Below are 14,346 nucleotides of genomic sequence, written 5' to 3'. Positions count from 1 at the left end.
CCATTGGCTGCAGCGCCCTCGGTGGAACGTCTCTATTGGCTGGCTGCTACTAAGCTGGCCTCCTCTGATTGGCGAGAATCGGGCGGTCGCAATGACAAGGCTGGGGCGCCCCCCTCCCGTCGTCTGATTGGTTCGTCCCGCCAGTGTCGCGGACCTATCAACAGAGAAGCGTGAGCCAGGCGGAAGGGGCTCATTGGCTGGGGGCGGCCGTCGTTACGGCGGCCAGGGCAAGGGGCGGTTGGGCCGTTCTGGAAGTTTCTATGGTTACCGCCGGGGGCAGGGAGCCAGCCATTACGGGCGCTCGGCCCCAGCGGAGGCCGCGCCGCAAGCCCCGGCAGCGCCTCCGCGGCCGGGCCGCCGCCGTGAGGCGAGGCGAGGCAGGGCCTGACGCCGCAGCGAGGCCGGGGTCTGGCCCTCGCTTGGGCCCCGCTCCAGCGCCCGCCCCGGGTCGCAGGCTCTCCGCCGTGCCGGCTCCAGTTGGGGAGCGACGCGCCCCCCCTCTGGCACTGGGAGCGCGTGGAGTCGGGATGCGGCGGCACAGGGTCGCCGTCCCCTGGCCCCGGTGTAACTCACCGCACGGCGTTACATCAGCCGCGCTGGTGGGGTAGGGACTCCACAGGCGGAGCGGGCACAGTCATCGCGAACCTCCACCCGGATGCTCCCTGTATCCTCTGGGTGACAGCCAGCTCTGCCTGTGCTGCCTGTCAACGTTCGCGTCTGTTGAGCGTGCGTACAGACGATACCTACCTGCTTATATTTTCTGTCAAAAATTCCAACTGCAAAACTCCAAATGAAAAAGTTTTGGAGAAATAAAGAGTGACGTAAAATGAGAAATTAAATTAAAAGCTGTTAATAAGCTTTGGGCGATACCAGATCTGAAATCTGAGTTAAAATAATTTCAGGTAATTGCAGTGTACATATATAATTACAAACTGTGAGAGACTGCTGTGTTTAGACAGCTTTCTGTATGTGTGGAACACCATAAAAAATGACCTCTTGTATGAGTCGTGCCTGGCCTGGCTACATGGATTTCTTAATAAAATGAAGTGAGACATTGTGAAAAGACTTGGTGAGAGATGAGAGGCCCAACATAAGTCTGTAAATGCCATTTTGATCTTGCTACTGTTAGCTCTGTTTTGAAATGTATTTTTGTATCCTTTATATATGTTTGTGGATTTTATTTTTTTTTATTGAATTACTTCTGCATTTCATTCACATTTATTTAATTTTCTCCATTTAAGAATCCTGAGGTGACTGAAGCAAATTATTGAGCTTAGTCATTGGAAGAGAATTATTTCCTGTATAGCTCTGAGTCCTGGGAACCATACACAATGTAAGTATTTTATTTCTCCTTTGGAAACCTTGTGCAGATAAGGAGGTAGTTACATAATTCTAGACCTTAGGCTCATTTTTCTTAGCTCTGTAGGGGGCACAAGGTCGTAAATGCAGTAGCTATTCTGCGTTACTCTTTGGAATACAGTGTAGCAGTTGGCTGTATTGTACCAAACCAAACAGTGTGCTGATGCATTGTGTATTTGGGTTCGATGAACGTTTTTCTTGTATTTCATTTTGCTAGAGTTTGTAAAATATTGTTCTAGTACATAAGACATTGTCTTTTATCAGAGAATAAAATTCAAGGTAGTAGCTGTGCCAGTTAAGAAAAAGATGTATAGATAAAATTTTGGAGAGTGACAGATACAAAATATCAATGTTTGTCTCGTGTTGAGTTGGTTGTTGCGGAGAGCTGCACAGATAATCCAGGCAGAAAAAGAAAGTAGCCCTGGTAACTCAAGAAGTGTTACTTTCTTGCTTAAATCTCTATTAACCAATCCTTAGGTCTGCATGCCACATCCATAATCACAGAGTGGGAATCCTTGAACCATGGAGGGTTCCTGTTTGGGTAACATTAGGCATTTAGGATTATTACTCATATTCTATACTATTATGAGGCATTCCATTTGCAAGTGAGCCATGAAGCACAGAGTTAGACTATAAATGGTACTTAAGCATCTCTGACCATCATTTTATTTTGAGAGAACAGACTTTCTAAATCTTCGGTGCTAACAAATTTTTATATAATATATTATGTCCTGCTATTGAGAATTTTCCCTGGTATTTCAACTGGGTACAAGATTTGACTTGTGTGTGTTGTGAGGAGAAATTACTTAAGGGTTAGATTGGGAGTCGTGGTTTTGTACACTACCCTGATTCTGCAAATAAATCACACTGTAACCTTAGCATAGTATTCAATCACTCTGTGCCTCTTTTTCAACTGTAAAGTTGTATAAGGCTCATCTATCACATGAGCAGTCAATAACATTCGTACGTTTTTGAGAATCTTGTGTGAGAGGTGAAAAAGAAGGGCAAAGTAACAATCATTCTGATGCTGTAATGCATTAATCATTGTCTTAGTCTAAAGTTATAGATGTTGCTTTTTATTATTAAGCAATTGCTATTATCCATCCTAGATTGCTCCATACAGAGCAGTCTTTTCACATTTAGTATACCCATCTATTAACAACCTTGCTCCATGCTGTTTGGTCTACTTTTATGGTTGACACTTATGGATCTTACCTGTTAGGAAAGCAGCTGGAGATGAAAGGCACGATATATCTAGAGATGTCCCAGAGATAAGTGCTGGTTACCTAAATTGCCTCTTCAACAGAGATAAATCCTATAGTAGCAGGAGCAGATTACATAATGGGTGATTTTTTCACACAACTGAATAGGCCCACATCAAAGATGCTTCACAATAAACACAGAAGGTTTCACTTGCTCTTCCTATCAGCTAGTCATTTCCTGTCACAAAAATGTCTTCTCTGAACTGCTCCTCAGTTCAGAGATGAGCTGCCTTTCAACCGTCTAGTTCCTCCTCCAAACCAGATGCCTCCAAAAATAGATGGGAGCTGGGAAGAAAATGTGCAGAATGGGCAGGTTAGCAAGCGCTAAATAAAGAAGGAGATCCTGGTGCTATTTAGAAAGTACCACAGCTGGGGGAGGGACTGATTGGGGATTGGTGGAAAATGCAGTCAAGAAAGTAATACAGCAATACTACTAAGATGTAGTATTACTACTACAGCAGCAATATATAACTTGTTTGTTTGAAAATACTGTGCTCCTGACTGCACGCAATGGGGCAGAAAGTCTCAATTTCATGTATAAAACGAAATTATATGCACTCAATCATTCCAATGAGAGAAGTTACTAGTTTTTAGCAGGTTTTGGAACTTCAGCAGTTGCAATTTATCTACGTGTTGGCAGTGTGCATGTTGATAGAGAAGTGGAATGAGGTCATGGGGCACAGTGCTGAGAACCGCATGAACAGTACCTCAGAGTGCCATGAGCTGTGTGATTTGATCATTTTACACCTAAAGCTGTAGATTAAAATTCTAAAACTTTAGGAATGTAGATTTAAAACCTTTGTGAAGCTCTAAACCGTTCGCCTCGTTTAAGACGCCCCTGCACCACTCTGAGCTTGGAGCCGGCCGCAGCTCAGCAGACTGCCCGTGCTAAGCGGCTGGGCCAGGTCCGCTGCGCTCCCGAGGGCCGCGGGTGCGACACCTGCGTTACGCCCAGGCTTAGCGGCCGCCGCAGCTGGCAACGGTAAAGACGGAACCGCTTCGGGGCCGCCGCCCCCTCCCCTCGCCCTTCCTCCTTCCTGCCGGCTCGCAGGCGCGGCCCCCTCGGCGCCCCTCGATGGCGGTGCTGCTGCTCCCCGCCGCCGCCGGTACGCCTTGGAGGGCCGGGGCCGGAGCCTGGGCGCGGGGGCGGGCGGGCGGGGGGGGCGGCCCCTGGGCAACGGCGCCGGGACTACATGTCCCAGGAGCGCGGCGCCGCCGCCGCCCGCCGCCTGCGCAGTGCCGCGCCGCGCCGCGAGCTGGCTCGGGGCCGCAGCGGGAGCGGGCGGCGGCGGCGGCGGAGCCGGGGCGCTGGCCGGGTAGGGGCGCGCTCGCACCCCGCGGGGCCGGGGCCGTGCCCGTGCCCCCCTTGCCCTGCCCTGCTCTGCCCTGCCCCTTGGGCCCGGCCCGGCAGCGGGGGGAGGAGGAGGCCGCCGGCCGCGCCGCGCTGAGTCGAGCCGAGCCGGCCGGGAGCGGCGGGCCGCGGCGCGGGGAGGGCCGGGCCGGGCCCCGGCGCGGGCGGGCGGGCGGCGGGGTTGCGGCTGGGGCTGGGGGCGGCGCGGCCTGACAAAACCCTCTCTGCTTTCCAGGGACCGGAGCGGGGCGGCTTGCGGCGCCGCGGGGGCAGCGCTGCGAGGACCGAGCGGACGCGTAGGTGCCTCTTCCCGCCGGGCCGGGGGGGGGGGGGGGGGGAAGCGCCGCTCCGCGGGCCGGGCCGGGCCGGGCCGGGGGGGGGGAAGCGCCGCGTCTCCCGGAGCGGCGGGGCGCGGCGAGCGCCGCGGCGACGGGACCGTGACCAAGTTGGCCCTGAGATTTGCTTGAGTGTTTATTTGTGCCTGCTTGTGCGAGCGCGTCAGCTGCCTCGAGCCGGAGCCCGTCCTACCTGCCATGTTCCTGTCTCCTCTCCGGCAGCTCTCGAGGCTGTAAGCGGTGCGCGAAGGATCAAAGAGCTTCGTGGCTGTGGCCCTCTCTGCGCTTAGCTGCTGCGGGACCGGGCAATGTGCTGCCTAGCTCTAAGTGGCTCGGCACAAATGTCAGTACCTTCTCTCGTTTATCGCTTTTATGTGACAAAGGGTTAAAACTTGCAACTTGAAGAGTATCATGACTTCCTTTTTCTGACACTAATAGAACCTTAATGCTGAAGAACTTGATCAAATGACTATGTCTTTTTTCTTGCAAAGTCATGATACTCTGCTCTTTGAAGGAACAGAGCTTCTCATGCTGTTAGAATTAAGTTCTCAAACCGGGTGTATGATGCTATATTTACTGTTAGGTAGAATGCTCTTTTGTGGAAGGTGCAATTGTCTCACAAGTAGAAGCTACAGTCTGAAGATGATGGAAGGGGGAATGGCAAGGACAGTATGTGAGATCTTAAATACTGCGCTTCTATAAAAGCAGCAACAAATAGGATGGTGGCTTGTAGGAAACAGGCTTCTAGATTGCTGCTGCTATGGGAGGGTTCCAAAGTATTTAAGATATTCCAATACTTGTTTAAAAATTTACTCAAGAAGTTTTTGCTGCAAGATATTATGGTAGTTTTGTGCAGATGAAGTAAGAAAAAGAAGAAATGATAAAGAGATGGTTAATATCTAGACGATGATTTGTAATGTGAAACTGCTGAAGTTGCACTCTAGTCACTTTAACAGATACAGGGTTATATTTGCATTAAATCTCTTGTGTTTCAGACTTGGTCTAAATTCTAAACTGTACAAGGAAGCAAGCTAGCTGGGACTGATGATGCCAGTACCTCTGTAGTGCTTTGGGTCTCAGTGGATACCCAGTACAACCCTATTTGTAGTAAGAGCTGCTGTCACCTTTGCATACTTTTTCCTTCCCCTTAACTCTCTGAGGTCTTGTGGCCTTTGGCCACATGAAGATTTTGGTGTGTGGTATGTCAGGTCCTGAAGGGTGTATGCTGTCCTGATATAGCAGTTGTTCTTCATGGTGGACTGCAGATTTGAGATGTTTCAGGATGAAGAAGAGAGCTAGTTCCAGTGATAAGAATAAGAGAACAGGTTGTGTTTATCAGTATGAGAGATTTCAATTTCTGCACCTCTGTTACATGAGTCATACTAGTAAAATTTCAGTTAAAGGGATCCCTTCTTTTTAACATCACAAGCAACTGGAGTAGATTTTAACATAGTCATATGCTTCTGTTAATTTTATGCAACATAGGGATACCATAAGAGATATTTAGTGGCCAACTGATCCTGTGCATTACTGGTAAGCCCTGTAAAAGGCATGAGAAATAAGGTGTTCCTCCCACAAAAATCTTGATATCACTAAATATCATTATTGATGTAGATGTTGGGGATCTGCCACATGGTGAGAAGTATATGATTTTCAACTAATCTTTCTGTGATTTAAAGGATGTTCACTTTGGATGAAAATACTAGTGATTCCCTCATCCACCCCTTTCTTCCCCCCCGCTGAAGAAAAAGACTTCCAAAGAAAGCCTAATGCTATTTGGATTTCTAAACTCTGTGCTGGGAATATTTATAGTCTCTCTTTTATGAAGTAGTTCCTGTAATAAAGCGACTTTCACCTCTTCTCCCTGCACTGTTTCATGGTGGAGGGTTGTGAAGTAGGAGGATGGGTTTTTGTTTGTGTAGGAAATCCATGCAGAAGAACGTAAGACAACTGTTATTGGTTTATCACGCTAATGTAGGCAGTTGATTAAACCCCTCTATATTATACTAATAGTGTTAGCTACCTTGTTTGCCCAAGTCATAGTTGTGCTAATCTGTGCCCATATATGTTAAATCTTACTGGATAGTGTTTTCACTGTTGGTTGCAGAGCAGCCACTGGGCAGAAAAAAATTTGAGGTATGAGTTTCATATTAATATTGATTAGGTAGTTGAACTGTAACTAATTGAAATGCATTTTGCATATTGTATGCATGTTTTGAGATGGTGGATGTTGTAACTGGAGAGTTCAGCAAGTAAAACCCCATTCATGGTGAACTATCGTACTGAAAAATGAATTTCTTGAGCTCAACTTTAGGAGATATGCTGTAGCTTATATAAACAAATAAGGCTTGTTAGTTGTTACTATAAATATTAATGAAGAAAGAGATGCTTTCATCTGGGGTGAATTAGCATGGAAGCTATTGAAGCTTGCTTAGGAATTCTTTTTTTAAATAAGATGAAGTGATTTCAGTTTTGCCTTGCCTTGCCCTGCCCACATCGGATCTGCCCAAACTTGCTTTGGAAGTTGAATCTTGTGTAGCTTGACTCGGGAGGAGCAAATAACCCTGAGCAGAAAATATTGAAGGAGGACGAAGAATCTGGTGTACTAAAATATTTACTGCTTTTCTTAATCTCTTTTTCTGTCAAGTGAATTGCAGAAATATTTAATAGAGATGTCACTTGTTTCTGTATGCCATGGTACAAAACCACTTGCTTTGTAATCTTGAATTCAGTGTCTGAAGATTAAATGTAGTGTTTTCCAGGACTTTGATAAACATTAGACATAAATTGCTTAAAGTCATTGATTGCCTGGGGTTCTAAACAAGCTTATGTCATGTTGACAGTAGGAAAAAACATCTTAGGTGCTGTCAGGTCACACAACCCTAACAGTCTTTGTTGCTGATGTGCTGGAGCATCGTGAAGTGAAATAATTTTAGTTGTTGTGGAAAGTTTTCCATGCCTTGTCACAGCTTTTGATAGCTACTAAGCAGTCTTGAAATAATTTACAGAAAATCAAATGTTTTTGTATCAAAATGAAATTACTAGGATTGATAAATAATTTGTAGATAAAAGGAATTATTTAAAATGTGTTGTTTCTTCAGCCACATCAAAATGTTGGATATCTAAATTTCCTAAATTGTCTCTTTTATGCAATTACTTACAGGTATCTAATATTTCCAGTTCAATGCTTGGTAGTCAGAAGCCAGGTAACTGGATAATTATGGGCACCTTTTTATTCAGGAGAAGCTGATAAGCTAGTCTGCCAAACAGCTTTTTGGAATTAGTACCAGCTAAAGCCGTTGCTGTTCTGTTTGTTCTAATACTGCCCTTACCAAATATGTAACTGTGGCTAACTGTTTCTTAAAGATCCTGTCCGAAGTGCTGGTGTGGAGTGAACTTCTGTGTGGTGTGGGAAAGATAGAGAGTGTGACTGTTGTCTCTTAATACTTAAATATTAAAGATCGTGAAGGGAAGAGCTTTTTGGAAGGGGTTCGTGTGACATACAGATGTATTAATGATACAGTAGCTTGGCCTTTCAAGATAGGCGGTGTTAATAATATCAGTATCTGAACAGCAGTAACAGCATGTGCATCTTGCTCAACTAGTTTGACTATGCCACTTTTTTTTTTTTTTTTTTTGAGCCAGTCTGAAGCCTGCTGAAGTACTATATGTATTAAGCTACCTTCTTTACAGTGCTGCTCTAATGCTCTCAAATGTCTCCTAGAAACGGAAGGTGGAGATAAAGTTCAGTTTGCACTGTTACTCGGTGTATTCCTGTGAATTCATAATATTTTTATTTTATTTTTTTTAAGGCTGGTGAATGAGAGATAATGAGGAACCCCTCTTCTGTAGAGGGGGGATTTCAGTAGCAATCACTAGCAGTCAAATTAGTTTTGTTTTTTTGGAGGATTATAAAACATGGAAGCTACTGTTCCTTTTTTCTTGTACATAGGATAAAAACTGCTGTCATGCAGTTAGTTTCCTGCCCAGTGGACTTCAGTTCTCAGCAATACAGTGGTACTTGTTAACCTCCCACATTTCAGTTCCAAATCAAGTCTCCTGTAACCCTTGTTATATTTGGTGTTCTGCAGTAGAGGCAGATAAGATAGATGCATTCATAGTGGTATATTTGTAGGATATTATCAAGTAGTCATGGAACCAGTATATTTAGCAGCACAGATGCAGGTGGTAGTAGTCTTCTGAGCCTTATTTTGTTTCAGAATTGAAGTTCACAGTTAATGATAACTTTTCTTTTTTTTAAAGCATAACAGTGTGAAACTTCTCAGTTACTCTGTGCTTAGGTTTTTCTGGATTTTTTTGTTTGTTTGTTTAATGGTTGTAATACAGTATCATCAGGAGATGTCCAAATTGTTTTTATATTGGGTAACTTCATGAGTATGTGCAAAAAACATATCGTCCCTTCTTCAGGTGGCATCGTAAATGATATAGTACTCTTCTGTAGTTGTTTGATCTAGTCTACTGTTTTGTAGCTTTCTTTGCTTGTTAGATGGATTTTATGCATGTGTATGAGGACGCTAGATTGTGTGGGAGTATTATTTGCTTTCTGAGCATTAACTGACTTCTAAGCCCATCCTTGATGCTGAAAACATCTTCACTATTAAAAAATGACACTGAGTGAAACTCTCCACAAGAGAAGCAACTTTACTTGTAAGTATATGAGACACCTAAGAAGCGGGTTAATTGGCATGTCTGCTGTTAAAGGCGAGTCTCTAGACCTGCATCACTCATTATAAATACATTTATCTTGTCAATTTTCAAAATTTAGGAACGCAAGCTGTCACCAGGCTGTTCATAAGGGGTACCCCATGCGGTTCCCTCATTCCTTCCCAATATTTGCTCACGAACGGGAAAACCACCTGGACTAACTTCTTATCCAGAAAAATGAAGCTTTCAGGCAGACACCTTAAAATAGGAAATGTCAACTAAAACTGTTAAGACTTGTTAAGAAATTTTAGGTACAGCCTTACAGTGGAAAGCATCTGAATAGACAGGAGATAGTTCTACAGATTTCACTAATACATATATTTGTATGAATGTATCCTGCTGATATCAATAGCTAAGTCTAATAATTAGCTTATACTACCTTGCAAATACAGTAATAGGCTTGATACTAGCAGGTTTTTTTGCTAGTCGTGTTTTCTAAAATTCTGTGACTAAGAAGAAATCTGTTGCAAGTAGTCATCGTTTCTTTCTGAAAGAACTTTGGCAGCAACATCAGTGTTTCTTTTTCTATTTATTTATCTGAGACTGCCATAGTTAAAAAAACAAATTACTGTATCCTTGAAGTTCTTTGCTAATCTCAACTTCAGATAGGATAACTACATGAGCATTTGTTTTTTCTTTTTTCTTTTTTTGAGCAACCCTTTGATTATTTTTTGTGCTGTTTTGTTTTTTGGAGAGCTTTATATCCATGGTTGTCGTATTTCATAGGAATGGTCTTAAACCATCAGATGTTAGATTAAAACTTTTCATGAATAAAGACTTGTAACAGCATCTGTTTCCCTCTTTGATGAGGTTTTGGTTGTTAGGTTAAATCTATAGATGAAAGAATTCATTTACATACTCCAGGAGCAGTGATGGTTGTCAGTGCACCTGGTTATCAGGCTTTCTCCATGTACTGGGGGAAAAAACCCAACAAATGTAAAGCCTGTGCCTAATTAGGGAGCTAATCTGTATTCTTCAGAGAGGATCATCTCCTGCTATGCTGAGCAGTGAACCACAGATCTTTAAAACAATTTAAAAAAAAGAGCATTAGGCCAGTACATGGTAAATTATTCTTAGTTTCTCACGCATGGAATAAATGGTCTTGTGAAGCAAAGCTCCTCTGGAGTGACTACAGGTTGTGGGAAGTAAGTTTTTTTCATTTAACTGTAGCATGGCTTTGAAGAGTTTGTCACCAGATCACTTGACAGCTTTGACATATATAATTATATCTAAATGGCAAACCTTTTTCTCCTGAATTATCTAGTATGGCTGTTAATTCTGGTGGTGAAGAAGCCATGAAGCAACTAATGACTAATTCCATGGAAACATAATCTGGTCTATATGGTTGTACCCCTTCTCTTGTTAGCATTAATGCAACTGATGGTTTTATCTTCAGTAGAGTTAATTTTTAGACAAACTAGCTCCTTGAACTTGTTTTGAATGGTATGGTACTCTGTTTATGTAGCAGTTAATTGGTAACTAAGATGCTTTCTAATTATGGAGTTAGTTGATGCTACATTGAGACATAATGGTGGTTTGTGTAGTTTTTTTGTCCCTGATGTGATAGGAAAACCTCAGGTTGTTTCAGTTTTTCTGTTTTTAAAAATGCATTTTTGGATCGTGGACCTCAAAGATTCTTCTGAGCTGAAATATTTGAGAATGTTTTTCTGCTGAATTAATTCTACGGTTGAGCAGAGGCTTCAGACTTGTTTTAAGCTTTGGGCTTGTCTGGGTATTGATGCTTTTGGCTCTTTTTTTAGCAAAGATGATCAGTTAGTGTTTTGGGAGTTTGGTACCTCTTATGTACAGATGAGAGAGGACATTTCTTTTGTTTTAATGGACTAGAGATTACCACATCCAAATACTCGGATGGTGCTGTGTTATGGGGACATACTTTAGAACAAAATAGTAACTACAAAAATCTTTTTCCCTGTACACCAGACAGTGTATCGGAGTGGGACTCCTCTTCGTCTTCCTGAGTTTGAGTGTCACCTAAACTGTACTAATGGCCACCTCTCTCCAAGCAACAGCCAGTTGCTCATCTTGTGTATTGGAACTGTGGTGCAAGAGTTTTGTAGCATTGTGCTACATCCCTCTTTCACCTGAGGAGTTTGAGTTGAAGATATTCAGTAATATGCAAGTGTCCCTTATGTGCTGATATGACAAGTGGTTAATGAAATTGGCAGTTATGAAACTTTACATTAGGAGAGAATGACTTGGTCATTAGGAGGTGGGCCTGTGATTTGAGAGAGCATATTAATATGCTAATAGGGAAGGGGCATAGAAGTATTTGCTGTTCACTGTATGTTTATAACCTGCTTATTGCTTTGGGGCTTTTAGTACTTATTTTGGTAACTAATGGGGTTCACCTTTTTATTTTTTTCTTTCAGTGAGTACTGTGTAGTCTGCTCACTGTCAAAGATGGTGAAGCTGGATATTCACACGCTGGCTCATCACCTCAAGCAGGAACGACTCTATGTAAACTCAGAAAAGCAACTTATTCAAAGGCTCAATGCAGATGTACTGAAGACAGCTGAAAAGCTGTACCGCACAGCATGGATTTCCAAGCAGCAAAGGATTAACTTGGACAGACTTATCATAACAAGGTGACTGTGTGTGGGTGGGTGTGTAGAGAGGGGCTGAGGGAAACAGATTCTTAAACTTCTGTGAGTTGCAGCAAATTCATCAGACTTTACACTTAGTATCTGGAGTGCTGTGCTATACTAATCATAAAAAAGTAAAGTTTTGAAACAAATCTGAACTAGGAAATCTGACTCACCTGAAACTTTTTTGTTGGCTGTTTAAACTACTATCTTTTTCAATATATGCTGTTTGAAGTTTATGGGAACAAACATTACTTATTCTTGAATTTGCAAATCAGTTGTATTAAATAATATGGAAAGGCTTTTTCCTTGGTAGCACTCTTGTTAATTCACCATGTGGCATTTTTTAACAAGTTCGTTTGGCTTAAAAGTTACTTAAACTGTTTCAATGGTTTTCTTTCAAGTGCTGAAGCTTCTCCGGCTGAATGCTGTCAGCATGCTAAAATCTTGGAAGATACACAGTTTGTGGATGGATATAAGCAGTTGGGATTTCAGGAAACTGCTTATGGAGAATTCCTAAACAGATTGAGAGAGAACCCTAGGCTTATTGCATCCTGTCTGGTTGCTGGAGAGAAACTGAACCAGGACAACACTCAGAGTGTCATTCACACAGTCTTTACCTCCATCTATGGCAATTGCATCATGCAGGAGGATGAGAGCTACCTCCTACAGGTACTTCGTTACTTGATTGAATTTGAACTCAAGGAAAGTGACAACCCTAGGCGGCTCTTGAGACGAGGCACCTGTGCATTCAGCATCTTATTCAAACTTTTCTCTGAAGGACTCTTTTCTGCAAAACTCTTTCTTACTGCAACTTTACATGAGCCGATCATGCAGCTTCTGGTTGAAGATGAAGACCACCTGGAAACTGATCCAAACAAATTAATTGAGAGATTCTCTCCAATACAACAGGAGAAGTTATTTGGAGAGAAAGGCACAGAAAAGTTCAAGCAAAGAGTCCAAGAGATGGTCGACTCCAATGAGGCCAAGCTGGTGACCTTGGTGAACAAATTCATTGGCTATCTCAAGCAAAATACGTACTGTTTTCCACACAGCTTGAGATGGATCGTGTCACAGATGTACAAAACGCTGTCATGTGTAGACAGACTGGAGGTTGGGGAGGTCAGAGCAATGTGCACAGATCTTCTTCTAGCATGTTTCATCTGTCCTGCAATTGTTAACCCTGAACAGTACGGGATAATTTCTGATGCTCCTATAAACGAGGTGGCAAGATTTAATCTGATGCAGGTATGAGTCATCTTAAGCTAGTCTAAAGAAAACAGGTTTTTTTATATTAAAAATCCTCTAGGTGTTTTTGTTCACTAGAACTGATGTTATTACAGTAAAAGTAAAAAGTATTCCTGCTACCTATAAAATGAATGCTAACAATATATGTCATAGTTGCTGAAAGGCGCACTCTAAATTTTATCTGCCCGTTTGCTATAAAATACTGACTTTTAAAAATTTGAGAGCATGTATTCCTTTATGTCTTATAAGAGTTGCAAATGTACTTTATAAAAGCTGCTGTAAAGAATAGAAGCTTAAGTATAAATGTGACTGTAAGACAAATTCTAGAATGTGTGTAAACTAATATTTTGCTGATTTTGCTAATATTAAACATTATGCCAGATGCTTAAAACAAAAATTAAATATTGATATAATGACCAGCGTTTCTGCTGGGTAGCTAGGTACTGTGTTGTTAGACCTTAGAGTATTCCCCAGCCCTGATGACAAAATTTTGTCTCTGAGCAAATACTTGGAGAATTTAATGATAGTGTACAGAGGTGTAGCCTGAGGGTATTAAACAATACTCATTTGAATAAGGATATTCCTTACAAAAGTAACAAAACCTACTTTTTAGTGTTGTATATAAATGAGACAATTAAGTGATTCCCACAGTATATTATAGTATATAGTATTATGTAGTATTCCCAGTGAGTTTTCAGGACAGTAACAGTCTTTAAACATTTTTTTTTTCTTCTGAATAATGATTATCCAAATGAAGCTTTCATCCTGATTGAGGTCTTTCAGTGCTTTTCTAAAATACATTAGCACTCCTGTCTTGTATCACTGCTTGTGTATTATAACAAGACTTGCAGTTGATGACTCTTTAAAATTGAAAGTTTTGCAGTTGGAGATTAATAAGGAATATATGCTCTGAAACAAGGATTAGCCCTCTTCTCCCTCACCTCCCCCAGCATATACTTAATAAAATATATACAATCTTTAAAAATATCTAGATTTAACATGGTCTAGATTTAACTCTCAGTTCTGCCATGTTCTAAAAGCAAACATGCTTTGTTTCCGGGAAGGTAGGAAGTGTGGATACTCCTAGCATATTCTATATGCAGATTTTCTAGTTAAATGCAATAACAGCCTTTTGTGCGTGTGGTTGGTTTTGTTTTTTGTTGCTGTTTTTAAACTTCTTTAATTTATTTCTGTCCTAAAAGCAAAGGCAAGACTGTGTCCAACCAGGAGTAATTCTAGGAGTATTAAATGAAGAGAGGAAAAAAAAAATTAGAATGGAAGAGTTGTCCTAACTAATTTCTATAATAGAATCTTTGAAATTTGTATTCCTAACAGTTCTTTCTGATTTCAGGTTGGGAGACTTCTGCAGCAATTGGCAATGACAGGCTCTGAAGAGGGAGATCCACGTATGAAGAGCAACCTTGCTAAATTTGACAAAGTAAGAATCAAGACTAGAAAAGAAT

General features: G+C 42.1%; 1 protein-coding gene across 5 annotated transcripts in view; it reads left to right on the top strand.

The window, feature by feature from the left end:
• The first annotated feature begins 1,293 nt into the window (after positions 1–1,293).
• Positions 1,294–14,346, top strand: part of GAPVD1 (GTPase activating protein and VPS9 domains 1) — a 36,322-nt gene continuing 23,269 nt past the window's right edge. For 2 of the 5 annotated variants that reach the window (XM_067308992.1, XM_067308991.1), the window contains exons 1-4: positions 4,536–4,650; positions 11,423–11,638; positions 12,040–12,883; positions 14,235–14,321. In XM_067308992.1, coding sequence (XP_067165093.1) covers positions 4,616–4,650; positions 11,423–11,638; positions 12,040–12,883; positions 14,235–14,321 — 1,182 coding nt within the window. In that variant the 5' untranslated portion in view covers positions 4,536–4,615. Of the gene's footprint in view, positions 1,334–4,207; positions 4,269–4,532; positions 4,651–11,422; positions 11,639–12,039; positions 12,884–14,234; positions 14,322–14,346 lie in introns of those variants that run through there. The other 3 variants (XM_067308994.1, XM_067308993.1, XM_067308995.1) reach the window with 3 other exon arrangements.

Source organism: Apteryx mantelli, chromosome 21 (genome assembly GCF_036417845.1).
Source record: "Apteryx mantelli isolate bAptMan1 chromosome 21, bAptMan1.hap1, whole genome shotgun sequence".
Lineage (NCBI taxonomy): Eukaryota > Metazoa > Chordata > Aves > Apterygiformes > Apterygidae > Apteryx > Apteryx mantelli.
This window is presented reverse-complemented; position numbering and strand designations above follow the sequence as displayed.